Source organism: Carica papaya, chromosome 3 (genome assembly GCF_054855325.1).
Source record: "Carica papaya isolate Zhongbai chromosome 3, ASM5485532v1, whole genome shotgun sequence".
NCBI lineage: Eukaryota > Viridiplantae > Streptophyta > Magnoliopsida > Brassicales > Caricaceae > Carica > Carica papaya.
In genome coordinates, this window is record NC_142311.1 from 7,013,927 (window position 1) to 7,032,967 (window position 19,041).

The 19,041-nt window shown below is 37.3% G+C and overlaps 1 protein-coding gene and 1 long non-coding RNA gene across 5 annotated transcripts in view; both read left to right on the plus strand.

Moving 5' to 3' along the window:
* The first annotated feature begins 277 nt into the window (after positions 1–277).
* Positions 278–19,041, plus strand: part of CTF18 (P-loop containing nucleoside triphosphate hydrolases superfamily protein) — a 52,590-nt gene continuing 33,826 nt past the window's right edge. For 2 of the 4 annotated variants that reach the window (XR_015817682.1, XM_088215375.1), the window contains exons 1-5: positions 279–1,080; positions 2,430–2,491; positions 13,008–13,145; positions 13,274–13,549; positions 18,102–18,188. Coding sequence is in view for 3 of the 4 variants with exons in the window: in XM_088215375.1 (XP_088071501.1) it covers positions 537–1,080; positions 2,430–2,491; positions 13,008–13,145; positions 13,274–13,549; positions 18,102–18,188 (1,107 nt within the window). In the remaining variant the exon portion in view is untranslated. Of the gene's footprint in view, positions 1,081–2,429; positions 2,492–13,007; positions 13,146–13,273; positions 13,550–18,101; positions 18,189–19,041 lie in introns of all 4 variants that reach the window. The other 2 variants (XM_088215374.1, XM_088215373.1) reach the window with 2 other exon arrangements.
* On the plus strand, positions 2,499–12,991 carry LOC148266644 (uncharacterized). The gene is made up of 3 exons (XR_015817684.1): positions 2,499–8,048; positions 8,259–8,335; positions 8,559–12,991. It is a non-coding gene; the product is annotated as an uncharacterized LOC148266644 (long non-coding RNA).

Genomic DNA, 19,041 nt, shown 5'->3' on the forward strand with positions numbered 1-19,041 from the left:
CAATAACATTTTCCATATTATCACTTATTTGCTCATTATAATATAATTTATATATTATATTATTAAACGAAACATTAATTTATAAATAAACTTCATGTTCTTATGTGCTTTTTTACTAATTATACCAGAAAGGTTTTTACTTATTCATGAACAAGAAATTTTTAAAAAATAACCAGCATTACCAATAATGGATCTTGATGCATGGCTACATTCATACCGGGCCGGACTTCTGGAGGCCATTGTAGCCCACCTTCATCTGCCTCCACACCTTCCAAAAATGGGCAAATTGGCAATAAGATTGCTCTTTTCTCTGCCGCCTTTCTTTCCCGCCAACAGGCACAATCCATTGGTCAGACTCGATCTGAACTCCATTGTTGGGAGCTCTTGTCCATGGCTTATGTTCTAGCGGTAAAGAGATTGGCATCATTATCATTTATTTAACTAAAAGCAGAAGGTACTGCGCAGGCTTTTATTATTGTCCTTACCCGGTGAGAAAATCGGTCACTTAGTGTGACGTAGATCTTTCGGAAGCTTCAATGGATGACATGGATATGTATATTCCTCTTCCTGAAGAGCTTGAATTACTCGAAGCCAATTCTCACATACAAGAAGACTATCTCGACCTCCAGCCTCCCGAAGACGACGATCGTTTTTACGAGGACCCCCAGCCCAACTTATCAACATCATCGTCGCCGCTAAAATCATCGCGGTCCTCCATTGAGCGGCAGATTAATGGAAACAAGCGGTCTAGACCCTACGCCCTCGATTTACTTAGTCAGGACAATAGTGAGTTCCCATCTGACGAGAAGAGAAACAAAGCTGATTGTTTGCGGCTGCACTTGGAAGAGGAAGAAGAAGATTGGCTAAGGCGCTCGCCGCAGCAGGAGAGTAACCCTGGGGTGGAGGTGGTAGAACTGGAAATTCCAAATGAGAAGATAATATCGAGGTATGCTTCCGAGATTGACGGGGAATGTATACCCATCACTGCACCAAATGGCGGCGACAGAGTCTACGCGAGGATCTGTCGTTTGGAGGGAGAGGAGAGAATAAAGAAACTAAATCTCAGAGCACAGTCTAATGGTAGGAAAAATGCCATATTTTCTTGTTTCCTATCCGATATTTTGATCTGTTTGGTTTGCGGGGAATTGCATATGGTGGAAATTGCAAAGGAATTTTAGTGCAATGTATATCAATCGGTTGGGATATTTGTTTAGTTAAAAGAATTCTGGGACTAAATTGCATATGTTTTTTAGATCTTAACTATAGCATTTGTTTTCTTAAAAATATATATAGCATGGGTGTGTATGTAACTAATGCACGAGCTAACATGCTGTTAAGTAATCAGGAAAAGAATTCTCTGATTAATGCAGGCACTAATGATTATGTTGGTATTCATGGTTCCCTTCTAAAAGTTAGACTCCGGAATCAATACAGGCATTTGAGTGTTACATTTACAGGAATATTTTTAACCGTAACATTCTCTCTCCATTGTGCTGCATAAATCTGTCTTCTTTATGTTTCGATGAAACAAAATGGCTCAAGTTCACAGGACAAGAGTGGTTATCTGAATCTGTTGTATGACTAAGGGATGGAGGTGCTAGGGAAGAGAGTCCTTGTTTAACCCAGTTATTGAAGGAAGAAAATGGTTAATATATTGTCTTTAGCTTGCTGAACGCTAGTGACAGTATTGTATTCCCCTAAACTAGAAAAAGTAAATGGTTATTTTGGAGTGTAGAGAGAGCTTCAAGTTGACGAGAGTGTCAACTTGTTCTCAATATTTTCGTGCGATGAGAATTTTACTTTTGCCAGTTTAGGGCTATTCCTTTTAAGTCTATTTTATGCAATTTATTCCAGGCCATATTTTTCATTGTGGTTTTCACCTCAAGGCCTTTGATGCCTCTACGTACTGTGCCTATGAAAGAGTAAAACCATGTTGCATTTTGATTGAATATCACATTTGGTTAGTTTTATGCAGATTTATTAATATTTATAAAACGGCTCTTAGAATGATATCATGGTTGTTCATCATCTATTCCTTTCTTTCCAATTTACAATTGTTTTCGGGGAAGTATAACTTACCAAGTTAAGAATATGAGAATCGTAATTTTACCTGTGAAAGTTTTTAGTAAGGGCTTAGATAAACTGAGATTTAGAGATTTTGGTGGACATTCTCACTATTTTTTGGTTATGAAATGCTTTAGTACTGTGATGAACCTAGTAAGTATGATGTTTTTGATCCTTTGGTCCAAAAGGGTAAGTGAAAGAACAAAAATGCGGCAGGTTTTGCACCAATAACATCTGATTTTTGAGGGGTTAAATTCCTTTGAAGCTGGAGAAGTTTCAAATTCTGTTTCTGGTTGAAATACTGTTTATTGAAGCAATGTGATTTTCGAAGCATTTCATACTTCAGTTGCTTATCCACTTTGTAGGTCTTATTTTGGAACCCATCAATAGTCTGCTGCAGAAAGCAGAGCAAGAGGCTTTCGCCAAGGTACGCATTAGTGATGTACATTTATGGTCAATTCAACAACCAAAACATTGTTGCACTTTTGAAAACCATAATCCTCAAGTTACTAATTGTTGGTGATAGAAGGCCTTAAGATAAATTATCTTTATTCTATTAATACCTTTCTGATGGATGCTCTGTAAGATCTTTATAACTGCACGTTGATACTGATTCTTTTTCTTTCTGTCTCTCTCTTGCTATGCCATGGTGTAATAGAAATTTAAAAGGAATACTTGGTACCAACTGAAGGTCAAGTGTCCAGAAGTTGTAATTACAACTTAAAAGTGAATGAAGTGATTTCAGTGAATCAATAATCAGAATCAATAATCAGTAACAGTCTCCAACTTGCTTCAAAATGGTTCATCACCTCCCACCAAAAAAGAAAAACTCAAATCTCTCCGAAGTATTGAAGCATTATTTTCTTGTCTCTATACTCTGACCTGCATATGAACTTGCAGTCCGAATATACAGAAAGAGAGGCTCTTTTTTGACTTAGTACATAAGTCTTTTAGCTATCAATCCTTAGAATGTCAAATTGAAGACAATCAAACAAAATTGTCTTTGAAGTCCATTTCAATAGGCATGCATACTGAAGAAATTTCATATGAAAAGCTGGAGATGTCGTAACCACTCAAGCCCCAAATATATAAAAATCTCTTAAAAAAAAAAAAGGTTTTTTATCTGCATGCGTATACAGTAGAAGAGCCTTAGATGGCTTCTTGGTAGGCATAGGAATTGTAAACTTAACTAGGGTTGTGTTGGATCCATATAACTGCACCTGAGGATGTATTAGAATGTGCTAGACCCATATTTCAAGTTGAATGTGCCCCAAAATAGCTCTCTTTGCTTGGGAAGTAAGAGGGGTAGGGTCCTTACCATTGGTGATTTGATGGGGAGGGGAAAGATTCTGCTATATGTAAAAAGCTAGGGAGTACCTTCTTTTTCTGGTGCCCTTTCTCTTCTTGTCGATCTTGAGTTCCTGAGTTGAATGAATGAGTTGGATGATTAGTGGCTCCTAGATGAGATATTGGGTTGGCAAATTTAGGGTGATAAAAGAAGAAAAAACTTATTTCTGTTATCCCTTTGCTTTCTCCATTGGTTTAAGTGCAACCCTTTTTTTCTAAACTTAAAATCCTTAGAATTAATCCCTATTAAGTTTAGTCCTGTGAAAACATTAAAAGTTTTACAGCTCAAGATATAAGAACAGAATAAACCTTTAATAGATTAGATATAGAAGTAGGAAACTCACAGTTGTACAATTGAATGCTTCCACTCTTTCTTACCCTGTTCCTTTTTCTCTTGAAAAGCTCAGGAATCTCTTCCAAATTTGCATCTCCATAATTGGCCTTAGTTTTCTGTCAACTAAGAGCTTTTGTGCCATGTTATCGATATCATTTATAGTAACTAATTGGGTCAACAGATGTTACTTGTGCAAAAATGATGTGGGATCTTGTAACCACTTGTTGCTTGTGTGTTCGATTGCCTATAGTTTGTGGTCCATAGTGTATGGTTTGCTCGGGATTAATTAGGTAATTGCTGGGACAGTTAGGGATGAATTATAGGCTTGGGAGAGATTATGTAAATGGAAAAAATATGCTAATCTAATTCCTTTGATCATTTTTGGGTTATTTAGAAAGAGAGAAACAGGAGGACCTTTGATGGGGTGGAAAGGGAGATTTGTAATTAAGAGATGGCTGGTTTCATTAATTTGGATCCCTTTTCCTGGGTCGTGATATCATTAGAATGGAGGATTAGGACATAATTGATATTTTGACAAACTTATAGATATTTGTACATGGACAGCACCCCCTTGGTACCATTGATTCTTTAATACATTTTTTTACTCTTTTACTTCCAGAAAACTAAAGTAGAATTTTGAATTTAAAATATTGCTGTTAGAATCATTAGTTCTTTAAGCGCTAGTTGCTGCTGAAATTCATTTTACTTGCATTAAACTATCACATTTTTAATCACCATAGAGATAGATGATTGTTTTTTTTGACTCAAGTTTTGTGAGAGCAGATTACATTTCTGGCCTTCTTTTAGGTTAAGGCCCACAAAAAATTTACTAATATTTCTGCTTCTGTGTTACATAAGAATTGATACATTGATTTTGGTGTGTGAGAGAGGGCTGAAGTTGGCGTTGGCACATTGATGATGGAGGATGGACCTTATTTCACTTTTCAAAAACACGAGAATCCTGTTGCACAATCAATATCCATTACAAAATTATCGGACATGGTGGGAGGAGGAGATCACAGAGGAACTGAGTAATTTATCTGTTTCTTGTTAGTGATAACAACTGACTTGGTAGGGAATAGAAAAGTCAACCAGATTAACTTGAAATTTTGGGAGAAAAGTGGGAAAAACTCCTGTAAAGATGTGTGAGAGGGAGGGCTGAATACAACGCCGAGTTATTGCACGAAAATGGGCCACCATCACAACATTTCAATAGCTTGAAATGGTTGAACCTGGGACCTAAGAGGAAAAGGCCAGACCGAATGGTGAGGAAGATTTGGAAGCCCAAGACATGTAGACGCAACCCATATTTCTATGCGATCGATGCTTCCCAATCTCATTGGTGAACAGCAAAGATTAACACAGAAGCTGAAATCAATCATTGTTGCTCCCCTTTCTCATACATTCAATGTCGATTTTGGAGGAGACATGGAGTTAGAGGCGAATGACAGAACAAGAGGTTGGAGTAGGCCAAAAGATTCAGAGGTGAGGGAAAGAAATGATATTACAAACTCTATGCCAGATCAAAGGAAGGGAGGAACCCGTTTGACACCTTCTCAAAATCTTGCGAAGATCGAACTTCAGGGTGCCTCTTTAGTTGATTCTTTTTCACCAATAGGTGAGGAAATTGTGGAGATAGAAAAAGAAACAAAGACACAAGAAAATATCCACGAAATGTGGGAAGGTTTGTAGTTAGTGTTTGAGGAACTCAAGAAAATGGAGACGAGTAAATGAAGGGAGAAAGAACTGGGGAATTTAGAAGGTGTTAAACCAATGAATGGTGGCGGTTTGGTTGAACTGCACTACTTGGAGAAGGAAGTGGAGAATTATCAGAATATCAAGGGAAGAAAAGAGAAGCGTCATGGTAACCTAGCAGCCCGTCCTTTTGCACGTAATGATCTCTCTTTGGCTATTGCAGGAACCAAGATTAATAGGGTTTCGAGAGGCGATGACATCTTACATATTCCTGCAAGCAAAGTAGATGGTATTGACCCACTCGAGCCACACAAGAGGAAGGTTATAAATAGAAGTGAAATTTCTATATAACCAATTTTGATAAACTAAGATTAAGGAGATCTTAGTGACTTGATGACCAAGCTGAATATGAGCTTGGTGGGAAATAATGGGAAGATGACTAGATTGATTAGTGACACCTTGGACATACAGTAGAAGGAACATAAAATGGAGAAAGGCTAATTTATAAGGGGAAGATATTTGAGGTACGCGAGGATAGGGTAATCTCTTGGAGAACAATAAAGTTGGTGAGTTGGAACATCAATGGGATGGAGAGTGTTTTAAAAAAGGAAACATATCAAGGAGATTCTGGAAATAACTAGCCCGGGTGTAGTAATGATTTAAGAAACCAAAAAGGAAAATATAGACACCATATTGATTTGGAGTTATGGGAGAGTAGATTTAAGGAGTGAGGTGCCCTGCCTTTTGTTGGGGCGTGAGGGGGAACCCTCATCATTTAGGATACTCGATTTGCAAAAAGGTTGAAATCCTTGATAGAGAATTTATATTGACAGTCTTATTAAAGGTGAAAAGGAAAGGGAAGTATTGGTTTATAAACGTTTATGAACCTACTAGGTATAGAACCTGAGCGGAGTTTTGGGAGGAGTTGTATTCACTTTATGGCCTGTGTGGGCAATGGTGGTGCTTGGGAGGAGATCTTATACTTGTAGATCCCCACAGAAAATATTGGGGGGTACAAGAACTGCAAAGACCATGCATATGTTTAATGCCTTTATTGAGGAGTGCCAACTTAGGGATCTTCCTTTGTTTAATAGTCAATTCATTTCGTCAGTGAATCGACAAGGAACAATTCCCTCCTATTGAAATCGCTATCTAATCACTACATGTTGGAAGAACAATTTCCCTAATTTGACATAGGGGTTACTTCCACGTCCTATCTTAGATCACTTTCCCTTCATACCTGAATCCTAGCATGATAGATGCGGGCCAACTCCTTTTGGTTTGAAAGCATATGGTTGCAGGATCTTACCTTTAAGTCTATGGTGGAAAATATATTGCAGAAGTATGAGGACAAAGGATGGGAAGGATATAAGTTCATGAAAAATCTGCAACACGTGAAGGAGAAACTAAAAACTTGAAAGAGAAAGGTGTTTGGGACTGTGAGAATTAGGAAAAATGAAATCTTGGAGGAAATAAAGAAATTTTAAAGGCTTGAGGAAGAAACCTCGATGTCTGACACTGAGAAAGATCGCTTAATAGATTTGAAAAATGCACTTAAAGAGGTATTAATAAATTAAGAGAGGTGTTGGAGACAAAAAACAAAGATTAAATGAGTAAAAGAAGGGGAAACGAATACCTGAGTGTTTCATAAGGTCGTAAATAGGCGGAGACGGAGAAGCATAATTAAGGAGATTGAATTAGATAATGGAGTTACGGAGGCTATAGATCGAGTGATCACTAATTTCTATAGTAAATTATATGTAGAGTAAGAGGCCAATGGACCTTTTTTAGAAGGTATTGACTGCTACGCCATCCAAAGAGAAGAGCAATATTTTTAGAAAGACCATTCGAAGAGGAGATTAAGAAAGCTATTTGGGAATTAGGGAGTGACAAATCCCTTGGAACTGATGGATTCACAATAGAATTTTTTAAATAATGTTAGGAGTTGTAATATTTGGGCCCAAAAATCGGTCAGAAATAATCTTTTTTATTTATAAAAATTATGCGAATAATTAATTTAATTTAATTTTAATTATTGAGAAAAAATAAAATGGGGATGAAATTGAAAATAATTTTGGAGAAAATGGGTGAAATTTTGAATAAAGGGGGTGTTTTTGAAAGAAAACTTAAAAACATGGGGTAAAATCGCAAAAATGAGAAATTCGACCACGTGGGATGGTTCAGTCAACAATCACGGTGAACCAAAGCACGTTGCGTGGCAAAACACGCTGACATTGGCGCCACGCGGGCGATCTGCATGTCTGGCGATTTGACGGTTTTGATCACGTTCGGCGCACACGGATAACTCAGATGTATTCTCTTTTTAGATGCGATCGGACGGATGAGATCAATCGCGATGAACGGTTTAGATTTGTCTACGCAATCAGGCTAAACAAGCAACGATTAGACAGCTCTCCTCACTCCACGTCGATGTAGACAGACGGTCCAGATCGACACGAGATGAGTATTTAAACATCGCGTCTCAGGGAACCCTAACCCTAGCCGCACCTGCCTTCGCCCGAGAAGAAGAATCAGATGCCGGAGAAGGAGATCGACCCCCGGTTGTCGCTGCACCGGAGCCATTGCCGACCACTGACTGCCAAGAAAGGTAAAATTTTCTCCTTCCCGCTCGGAATTCAATTTCGAATCTCCCTGTGGGTATATCGGAGTAAAAGGAACGGTAGGTGAACCGGAAACCGCAGGTAAAGCCCAGTGGAGCTGCACTGTCAAAACCTTAAAATCTCTCCGATGAGCCCCTTCCCGTTTTTCGTTTTACACGATTTTTTTACCATTGTGTTCACCATTCCTTTCTGTGCAGGTTAGCCAAATGAGAAACTCCAGCCGTGAAGGAGAACCGGCAGAGTCGCCACACTCGGAGACCCTTCCCGCCTAAAGGTTTGAATTTTTGATTTTTTTGGCCAACCAAGACTTCATAATGTGTTTCTTCGTAGGGGTACGTGTAAAACCAGTAAAGACTGGCCAAAAATCGGCAAAAACTGATCAGGTCAAGGGGCGGCGTTGTGCCAGAACCCTAAAATTGGTCAAAGAGGGTTTTCAATACCGATTTTGGTCTTTTGGGGTATTTCTGGGTACGTGACGGGTATTTTAATTTTTGCAGGAAAAATTCTGGAAACTCTGGAACTGTCAGGAGGCGTAGGAGGTAGCACGGCGTTTTGAATATTGATTCGGATAAGAATTTATCATCCTATTATTTGTTACGATAAGTAGAGGCTTAAAAATCAATAATCACGTATTTTGTGAAAAATAGAAAAACCCTAACAATAATTACAGATCACTAATGGAGGCGGAACCGGTCAATGTACAATTGCCTTGGTTTATTGTTCATTTCTCCTATGTTGTTTAAAATGTTTATTATTGCATTGTGTGCATTAAATTCTTAGTTTAAATTGTGTTCTCAATTATTTGATTTACTTGGGTTCTCCTGCACTGATTATTTGGTTATCTGATTACTTGGTTATTCGGTTATGTAAATTGTATCATTTGTTTAGATGTCATTTAAATTGATCTGTGAATGTGTGATATACGATTGATGGTTGTTTGGACGATAAAAATTTATGTATATGAAAGCTTACTGGGTGCTCTGGGAAAAAGGTGGACGAACTCGGTACATAAAGAACCCTACTGTGGGCATTATATTAGTCGGACGGGGCTGAGAAGTTCCTTACCGGAAGGGTTTGGGAAAGATGGTTCACTTCATACTGGATGGGGTATCAAGGGGATGACATGTTGGCGCCCATTATCGGACGGGGTATGGGGACGGTCGGGTTAATTGTCAAATCGAAATATTGAGTTAATGAGTAGAAGGATATCCCTATGAACTCTCAGGGGTCTCAGTAAGTAGGTTAGAAAGGAAGAATTATTGATTTTATACATGAAATTAAAATGTCATTTGGTTATTTGTTTTCGTAGGTTGACTTTTGAAAAACCCGTAACGGTAAGTATGGAATAAAATATTTTAAAATTAAATGTATTTATCTAAATGAAGGACTCCATTAGTTGTTTTGTGATTTTTACCAACCTTCAGTTTTTCGTATAAGTGATATTTTTATTGGAGTAGTATAACTCACTATTTTATTAATCATTTTGAATTAAGAAAATTAAGATTCAGATCTCGATCAGTAAGATGGTTGTCAGTAGATCACCTCCCGGACTTCCATTCAAGTACTAGTAGAGATTAACCCTCTAGGATATCTATTTATTTGTTTTGATTATCATTTGTCTTTCTTTATAAACCAATGTAAAAGGGACATACCCATATCTCTATTGATTGAACATTCTAATTTAATGTGTAAAGAATGTAAACTCTAATTATTATTTGTTTATGCTATTTTAATATATATTTCTTTTGTTAAGATTTCGGTCCTTTATAAGGAGACTAGTAAGTAGGATTTGAAGAAGGTATTTGAGGAATTTTATTTGGATGGATCTATATGCAAGAGCATGAACTCCATGTTTATCACTTTAGTCCCCAAGGAGTAGTCAATGAAGGTTTCAGATTACTGCACTATAAGCTTAGTGACTAGTGTTTATAAGATCATCATGAAGGGTCTTGTCTACAAGACTTAAGGTTAAAAAACACTATCTTGCTAAATTAGAGTGCTTTTATTGAAGGCTGACAAATCCTTGATGTATCTTTGATAGCGAATAAGGTAGTTGAGTATATTAAAGGACTTATAGAAAAGGCTCGGTGCTTAATTTAGACGTCAAGAAGACACATGAGAGGGTGAATTGGGGATTCTTTGATAAAGTGACAGAGGTGAAGAGCTTTTGGATAAGATGATTTAAGTGGATAGGTGGATGTTTGCAGTCATTGTCTTTTGTAATTATGGTCAATGGAAAACCTCATCAATGGTTTCAAGCCTCGAGGTGCTTAAGGCAAGGTGACCTATTATCTCATTTCCTTTTCCATATGTTAGTGGATGTATTGAGTCGAATGTTAATTAGGGCAACGAAGAGGAATATATTGAGAGGCTTAAAGTTAGGAACATATAAGATTGAGGTGTCTCATTTTTAGTTTGCAGATGATAAAATCATGCTTTTACAACATGATAATAGATCAACTGGAAACACTTTTATTATCCCGCAAGCCTTTAAACATATTTATGGTCTTAAGATCAATTTGATTAAAAACAGCTTAGCTGGTGAATGTAGAGAGGGAGGATCTAAACTACTTAGTGAAATCAATCAGATATACCATATTAGATTGACCCATGAACTACCTTGGGGTCCCTCTCGGGGGCAATCTTAATAATCAGGATTTTTGAGAGAGAGTTGGTAGAAAAGTGGCTATGTGTCTAAAGAGTTGGTAGGAAAGTGGCTATGTGCCTAGAGAGTTGGAAGGAGAGCTTTCACCTTGATTGAGTCTTGCCTCTCACTAGTGTACCATGTACTTTTTGTCCCTTTTTAGAATTCCAGTTGGAGTGGTTGAGAAACTAGAAAGTCGCATGAGAAATTTTTTTTGGACAGGGCTGGGGAGGACAATAGGGGTTACTTGGTGAATTGGGATACATGTTGCTTACTTAGAACCTCAGGTGGATTAGGTCTAGGAATTCTCAGGTCCAAGAATATACCATTGTTGGCCAAGTGACTTGTATTTCCCTTAGGAACCAAACTCCATGTGGCACAAGGTAATCAAAAGCATCTATAGGAGCAGAAGGAATCGGTGGGATGCCATTACTCCTACAACCACCCATCATTGAAGTCCTCGGGAAGCCATTTCCCAAGCTTACTCTTCCTTCACCTCCTTCACTCGTATTCGTTTGGGAGATGGTTGCAAAGCCAACTTTTAGGAAGATACTTGGGTGGGAAGTTAACTGTTAGCCACAGTTCCCTTGCAAATTCAATCTATCTCATAAATTTATTAACCCTGTCTCAGAATTCATTTTGAATAATGAATGCGATATTACCTGAAACTTCTTCTTTAGTTGTATCCTTTATGATATGGAGGCTTCTGAAATAGTAAGCCTTCTAAATCTCTTGGAACCTATTCAACTTAACAGTTGATTAGACAAAAGGATATGGACCTTGGGACCTTTATGAGCATTTACTTGCAAATCCTTTTTTAGACATCTCAATTCCGAAGCTAATGATAACATAATATATAAGGCCAATAAGTTCTGGAAATCTTCTGTTCCTTCCAAAGTCAAGGTGTTCACTTGGATCACCATGCTTTAAAGGCTAGACACCAATGAGATGCTTCAAGTTTGCCGACTAATCATGCATTGTCTCCAGATATATGTGTTATGGGTCTTGCCGGAGGAGAGACGCATTCACCTATGTTCTTACACTGCTATGCATCTTGGTGATCACTTTTGGTTTAAGTTGGGTGAGCCCCTTGATAGTGGAGGTGTTCATGAAATGTTTTTTGAAAAGGTGCACTCTTTGTTGGCCTTTGGAGCATTTGGCTTGCAAGGTATTGTTGGATCTTTAACGACCAGACCACCCTTTCCAAGAGCTATGAGAAAGAGTCACTTTTTTGGCTACATTGCAGGTTAAGATCATCAGTGTTATTCTATTATTAACATCTCTGATGTCCATTGAATTGGGAAGTTTTTGTTTCTAGGAGAATTTTTTGTTATGTTTGCTTTTCTTTTACTTTTCTTGCTCACAGAGGATGTCTTATACTCCTTGACTGTATTCTTCTTTCCTTTATCTGTTAATAACGCATATTGTATTGAAAAAAAAAAACTATGCTTTGGAGTTCTTCTATTAGAAGGCTCTAGGAGGATATCTTATCCTCGTTGTATTATTTTTCTGTTTCATGTCCTTAAATATTTCTTTTCTGTCATCTTTTTTATTTCTTACCAAATCCACTCAATTAAAAACTAGTAAAACCTCAATTTTATTTAGAAAGAAAATGATTCTCAAATCCCAACAATTCTTTCTTCCTAATAGAACACAGTTGGACCTAAAAATATTGTAATGGACTTCCTCCCACAAGAAAGTCCTGATTGTGACTTTTTGAATCTGATTGGGTCAAGAAGATCCTGGTTGGGGTTTTGTGCTGCTACTTCTTGATGGCATGTCAGAGCAGAGTACTATCAAGCATTTTTTGGTTGAAGACCACATTTGGTTTTATCACGCTCCTTGAGGAGTAATCACGTGTTTTTGCGGAATTAAGTGCTATTTTATCAGTGCAATTTAAAATTGAAGCCATCTTTAAAAGGTCATGTTTATTTGATAGGAGCAACCTAGTTTATTGGACTCTTTTTGCTTATACTGATGGAGATTGTTGGTAGGAGTAAACAAGAAATTCCCTAGGTCTGGAAAAGAAAATAAAAATATTAAATTTAGATATTTGTACTTTGTCAAAGCAAGGAATCATGACATATATGTTTGAACTTTATGAAGTACAAAGAGATCTGCCGAAATGCTCTTTAGGCAGCTTCACAAACCACCACATTTTCATAATGAAAGTATCAATTAACACTTGATCATTGCTGGATTCAAGTTTGAAATCGAAAGTCATGTTATGTTGTGAAATTTTTGTTAAACCCATCCTATGAGTTACAACTTTTTCTTAAAGTTAATTCTTGTGGTCCTGAAGGCCTTGCAGGCTAGTTGTGGAGGTCGGAGTGAAAGCATTCTTCCGGAAACTCCTGTGGTTCATGAACAACTTTGGGTGGATAAATATGCACCACACTCCTTTACGGAGCTTCTCAGTGATGAACAGACAAATCGTCAGGTGTGTCGGATCTATTTCCAAGGATTATGCATAGTGAATATTCTGAGAAGGATTTTGTTATTTGAGGATTCTATTTCTTTGGCCTTTTCGTTCCAGTTTCCTAATTTTTGATAATTTTTATACTGCAGGTTCTGTTATGGTTGAAACAATGGGATTCTTGTGTCTTTGGATCTGAAATCAGAAGCACATCAGATGAGGTTTTGTCTGCATTGAGACGACATTCTGCTGCTGCTCAACATGAGAAACTTTCTGATTCAAATTTTATGAGGAAGAATCAAGGACAAAGATGGGGCAATGGAAGACCTCAATATGCAAAAGATTTAGACAGTGGAAACAGTGATTTGAAACGCAATCAAGACTTATGGAGTCAGAAATCAAGGCACACTGGTCCACCAGAAGAGAAGGTCAGCAATAAGGGTTTTTTTCTTTTAAATAAGTAATTTTCTGTTTATATCATTTGTTATTTTTTTTAAGAAAAAATTTTGTTTTTTGTTCCTCGTATGTTAATTTAGCTCCCATCAATGAGAATTTATTTTATACTCTGCTGTAATATTTAAATATGGGAGTGGTTAATTGCAGAGATAAATGCCTTTCCACTGAATTAGCTTCCCATTTATCCTTCTAATGTATAATACTTACCAGAATCTATCATAGGTTGTGATCTTTTAATACTTATTAGAATCTATTGTAGGTTGTGATCTTTAAGAGTGAGCTTGGTTGAAAGCTGTTATCACCATGTCATGGCCCTTAAACTAGCGACAGTTCACAGGCATAGTAGTAATTTACTATTTAAGAATTATATTATTTAGGTTATGTTTTATGTTTTCTTTTCATATTTTTATTTGGAATATTATTTATAATGTTATTAGTATTTTTTGTACTAGAAAAAAGAAGCTTTATTAGAAAGAGAGATATAACTTTTTTTTTGTTGAAATAATTAGAAAGAGAGACAATGAATTACATTCCTTGAGGATAAGCCATTCTCAAAGAGACAAAGCAAAGATGACTTGAGATCAAACTGAAAACATCCTTCATGCTTGAAATAAATGCATTCCAGATCCGATGAAGATCGGAAATGCATGTGTTTGGGTATAAGTCAGGAGACTTAGTCCATAATGTAGCAAAAGCAATATCTTTTCCACAATTCAGTGGAAGAAGTGAGGCAAGAGTTGAAAATCTGGTTGTTCCTAGATAGCCAAATGGTCCATAAGCGTGAAAATTGCTCCTCAGAACGGTTTGGCTTCTTTTCTCGCACCTTACCCCTAATATCGGAGCACAAAAAGCTCCCCACCATGATCTTATTAGTATTAGAAGTTCGTATCTTATTAGAAGTAGTATTTCTTATCTTATTTGTATTAGTATTACTATCTTATAGCAACATTTTAATCTCATTAATTCAACATTTCTTAGTTTTAAAGAAGAACTAAATCAAGGTGTTAAAGAAAAAGAAAATCAGCATGTTAAAGAGAAAGTAAATCAGAATGGTAGAGATGAAGTAAATTAGTTTAAAGGATATATTTCACTATTTATAAATTAATTGTTTATTTTCTTTTTCTATACTGGAAAATCTGTATATATAGTGTTGTAATATTCAATAGAATATACATAAATTGAAACACTATTCTTAACATGGGATCAGAGATGTAGATTAAAAGAACCCTACTTTCTAGAAACTCTAAATCGGACTTCATTGCTGAAAGACAAAAAGAAAATCCTAAATCCACATCCATCCTTCATAACCAGCCTACATAAAATACAAGCAGGCCTTCACAGCTGGAAAACGCCCCTATTTTGGCCAAAACAGCAGCCGGCCGCATTGCCTTGTTTTAGCAAACTCTATTTCACCTCTGTTTTTTTTCCCCAGCTAGTGCTCCTTTTCGCGTCTGTTTTGCTCCGTTTTGCTCTGTTTCCATGTTCTCTGCTCCAGCTGCAAGTGCTCTGTTTTGTGCTTTGTTTTGCGAGGTCTGCATTCTTTCCGCGTTCTGCTCTACTATGTTTTTGCACACATATCCGCTCCATTTTGGCATTTTGTCATGCTCCGTTTTCGCAAAGATCTGCTTTGCTTTCGTGCAGATCTACTTTGTTTTCAGAGATCTATTATGCTCTACTTTCAGCGACCTGTTTTGCTCCGTTTCAGCTACAATTCCTCTGTTTCAAGCCTCTGTTTAGCCGCAAGCAATACCTCTAGCCGTTGGTTCTTGCTGCCGCAAATCAGTTGTCGCACAGCCAACCAATGCATATTTGCCCTGGTTTTTTTCTTCAATAAAGCAGCTCCAATCAGTTGCTGTTTTAACGTGTACTAGGAGAACTGTATCTCCACCTATATCTGAGTGCTTGATAAATAGAGCGTGGTCTTCTTGAGTCTGTTTAAATTTCACGTTTGTCATCACCTTTACGAACCTGCCTAATCATGTTCTTGAAAATTGCTTGAGTTTATGTAGTGCCTTACTCAATTTACGTACTATATCTGGTCCTGTTTCTCTATCAAAATCTAGTGGTATCTCCATGTAGATTTCTTCTTTCAAGTCTTCGTGGAGGAAAATATTTTTCATATAGAATTCTTATAGTTGCCAATCAAAGTAGGCAGTTAAGGACAACAAGAATTGCAAGTGTTTATCTTGGCTACTCTGCAAATGTTTTCTGATAGTTTGTTCCATAAGTTTCTATGTAGTTCTTTGTCATCAGTCTTGCTTTATATATTTCAATTGTCCCGTTTGCCTTACAGGTTTCCCTGATGATATCCCACACTTCTTTTACTGTAGACCGGAGTATCATGAGCTTGCTGATTTTTAGAGTCATGGAGTTTCAGAGTCATGCCATGGTCATGGAATCTTTATTCTTGCAAGCATTTAGAGTGAGTCTTTAGGTGTTGTCTAGTACTCAAAGGATGACTGAGATTGGCTTTTCCTTTAACGGTGGTGCAATTTAATTAGGATCAACTCAAATGATCTTTGTCTGTGAAGCGATAGGCAACCTGGATTGACTGAAATTCACGGTTAGAATTCCCATGTGGGAGTGTGTTCTAGTGTTTTGGAATGTTACCTCCACCATCTTTTAAGAGTTATATGATAATTAAGGCGGAATAAAATTTAACGAGAAGAAATTACCGGAGCATGTGTGGCTGCGCGCAAACTTGTTGGAACCAGTTGGGACAACTGGATGCAGGAGTGAGGCTGAACCTTGCAGATAGCCGCAGAGGAAGGGAGTGGCTGTGCTGAACAAACACACAATGTATGGACGCATGGTTCTATGCAGCAGAATGACATAGGAGGTGGCTTGCAGAGAAGGTTGCGCGACTGTGGCAGCAAGTTGGTGTTTGGTGGAGTAACCATGTCGGTTGCGGCACTTAGAGGAGCAAAGCAGCTGATCTGTGTTGTTGGTGTGGTGGGCCAACGTTGGCTACACAACTGTGTGGCGGGGATCTGGTTTGATTATACAGTTAAGGCCTGTATGGATGGTGATGGCCCAGCTAGATTGGACAAATTTTGGTTGTGCAACTGTAGGGTTCCCTAATTGAGACATCAAAGCCTGAAAGTGCATTTGGATACACAAGACATTTACGCGAGAAGCCTTGGGCGACGTGTGAAGAAGAAAAGGGAAGATGCAAGCTTCAAGGCAATTGCAAAGTGACGTTGGATGGCAGCCACAACTGGGCTGTGCACGAATAGAGACCAGTTGTGCTGCTGGAACGTGGTTGAGAGGCTGGATTCGGTGATGAAGGCCAATCGTGGTGGAGATGGCCGGTCCGTGGTGACATGCATCTAAGGTTTTGGTGGAAGCCAATGAAGGCTGCCCCCTTTTGGGGTTGTATTATTTTGGCAGTGAAAACTGGGATAGGATTTGTTAAAAAGTGTAAGGGTTTGTAAACTGACTTTGATACTATGTGAAAATTAGTTGAATCTGTCTTTATTGAATATCATGACTCTTATAAGAAGATTTTCTAAGATGGTAAAAGAAATAGACAATTAATTATAATTAATCTAATATGTACATTATTTAACAGTTCCTCTATGTAGAAAACAAACTCTCAAGAGCATAATCAATCTGTGTCGTGAGTTGAGAATAATTTTCATGCTTTACAACCTAATACCAGAATTTGGACATTGGACCCCTTGGAAATTATATAGATGAAATTCTTTTCTGAACATATATCACAAGACCCAAATTGTTATCATTTTCCTTTCACCTATGAATTTTGAAAAGGTCAAGTTTCTTCAGAGGAAAGGTGTTTGCATGGATTGTTGTTCTCAGCATATCCAGTACTAATGAATTGCTGCAATTTCTTAGGCCTGATGGAGCTTTCTCACCAGGTATCTTTAGTAAGTGTCAACAACTGTATGAGACACATACTTATTTGTTCCTTCATTGTGAAATGGCTTGGAAATGGTCGACGAGATTGCTTGATATGTTTGGATTGGCTTGGGTGATTCCCCCTTCAGTTGAGTGTTTGATGAGTTTTTGTCTTCATGGGGACAAGTAAGAAAAGTTGCTAAACTCTTCTAAGCAATGAGCTATCTTCGCTGGATTATAGACTCTCTGGCTTGAACAGGATTGTAAGATGTTTAATAATTGCTCTTCTCGAGCCAGAATTAGTGGGAAAGATAACATTTTGGCCACCCTATGGGCAAAAGCCCCTAGGGAAGTTTTCAGATATTGCTATCTCTATGCTCCATAGAAACTTTGGTATATCTTGATATTCAGTGGCTTTTGTTGTGATACTGGACATGTTGAGTTTTCTATCAGAAGACTCTAGGAGGATATCTTATTTTCCATTTATGTAATTGTACCATTTTCTTTAATAATATGGCTTTTTCTATGAAAATAAGAGTTGATATAGGTAAATATGATTAAGCCACTTCTGATAATGTTATAAACCATTTTTCGTTCATGTCTATACGTAAACAGATTTTACTCAATATAAATCCCTGACTTACTTGAACCTTATGGTCATTGTAGGTCCTTCTACTCTGTGGTGCCCCAGGGCTTGGGAAAACCACCCTAGCACATGTAGCTGCCAAGCACTGTGGATATCATGTTGTCGAGGTTTCCATCTTTATCTTTTACTCATCAAGAATCATCCGAATCATCACTGACTCAAGGCTACTTCATTTTAATTAGTGATAATTTTTTTTCTGATGCTTTTATCTATATGCTTTTTTCTTTGTGGAGATAATCTTTGATTCTTTTTTATAGCTTAAAGGCATGCTTGCTAGGTTTGGGTTCACAATATAGGAGTAATTTCTTTATTTCCACAAATAACTTCTGAATAGGCATGCTGGTATATGTTATCTTTTTGCGGTAAATTTCTTAGCAAATTTTTAACTTTTCTGTTTATGCCTTATGGCCATGTGTGGCATCTTTTACCCAGATGAATCGCAAGTAAGCCCTTCACTGAATAAGAATGACTTGTAAGGTAAGGGTTATGTGTATGTTTGAGATAATTGAATAAGAATATCAGTAGGCTAGCACAAATGTGTAAAACTTAGGATAAAGTCATTCTCTTTTGTATTAATAAACTAATAATGTTTTTACACAGAAAAATCCGCCTTTAGGTAGACACTGAATAAGAATTAATACAAATAAATTAAATCCCAAACAGGGTATATGCTTCATCAATAAATACAAAGAAATTCCAAACATATAACAGAGTATTATATTCTATCGTTCCCTCTCAAGCTAAACACAAGATCGCTCATGTGTTGGATCATAATTCTTGGAATCTTTCGGAAGTAAGCCCTTCACTGAAGATGTCTGCAAGTTACTCTCAAATAAGAACAGAGTATTGGAATTGTAGATGACTTGCAAGAGCATTCATGAACAAAATGAATGTCTGGTTCAAAATGGACATCCAAAAGTAAGGGTATAAATAGATTGTTTTGGTTTGGTTTGGTTTACT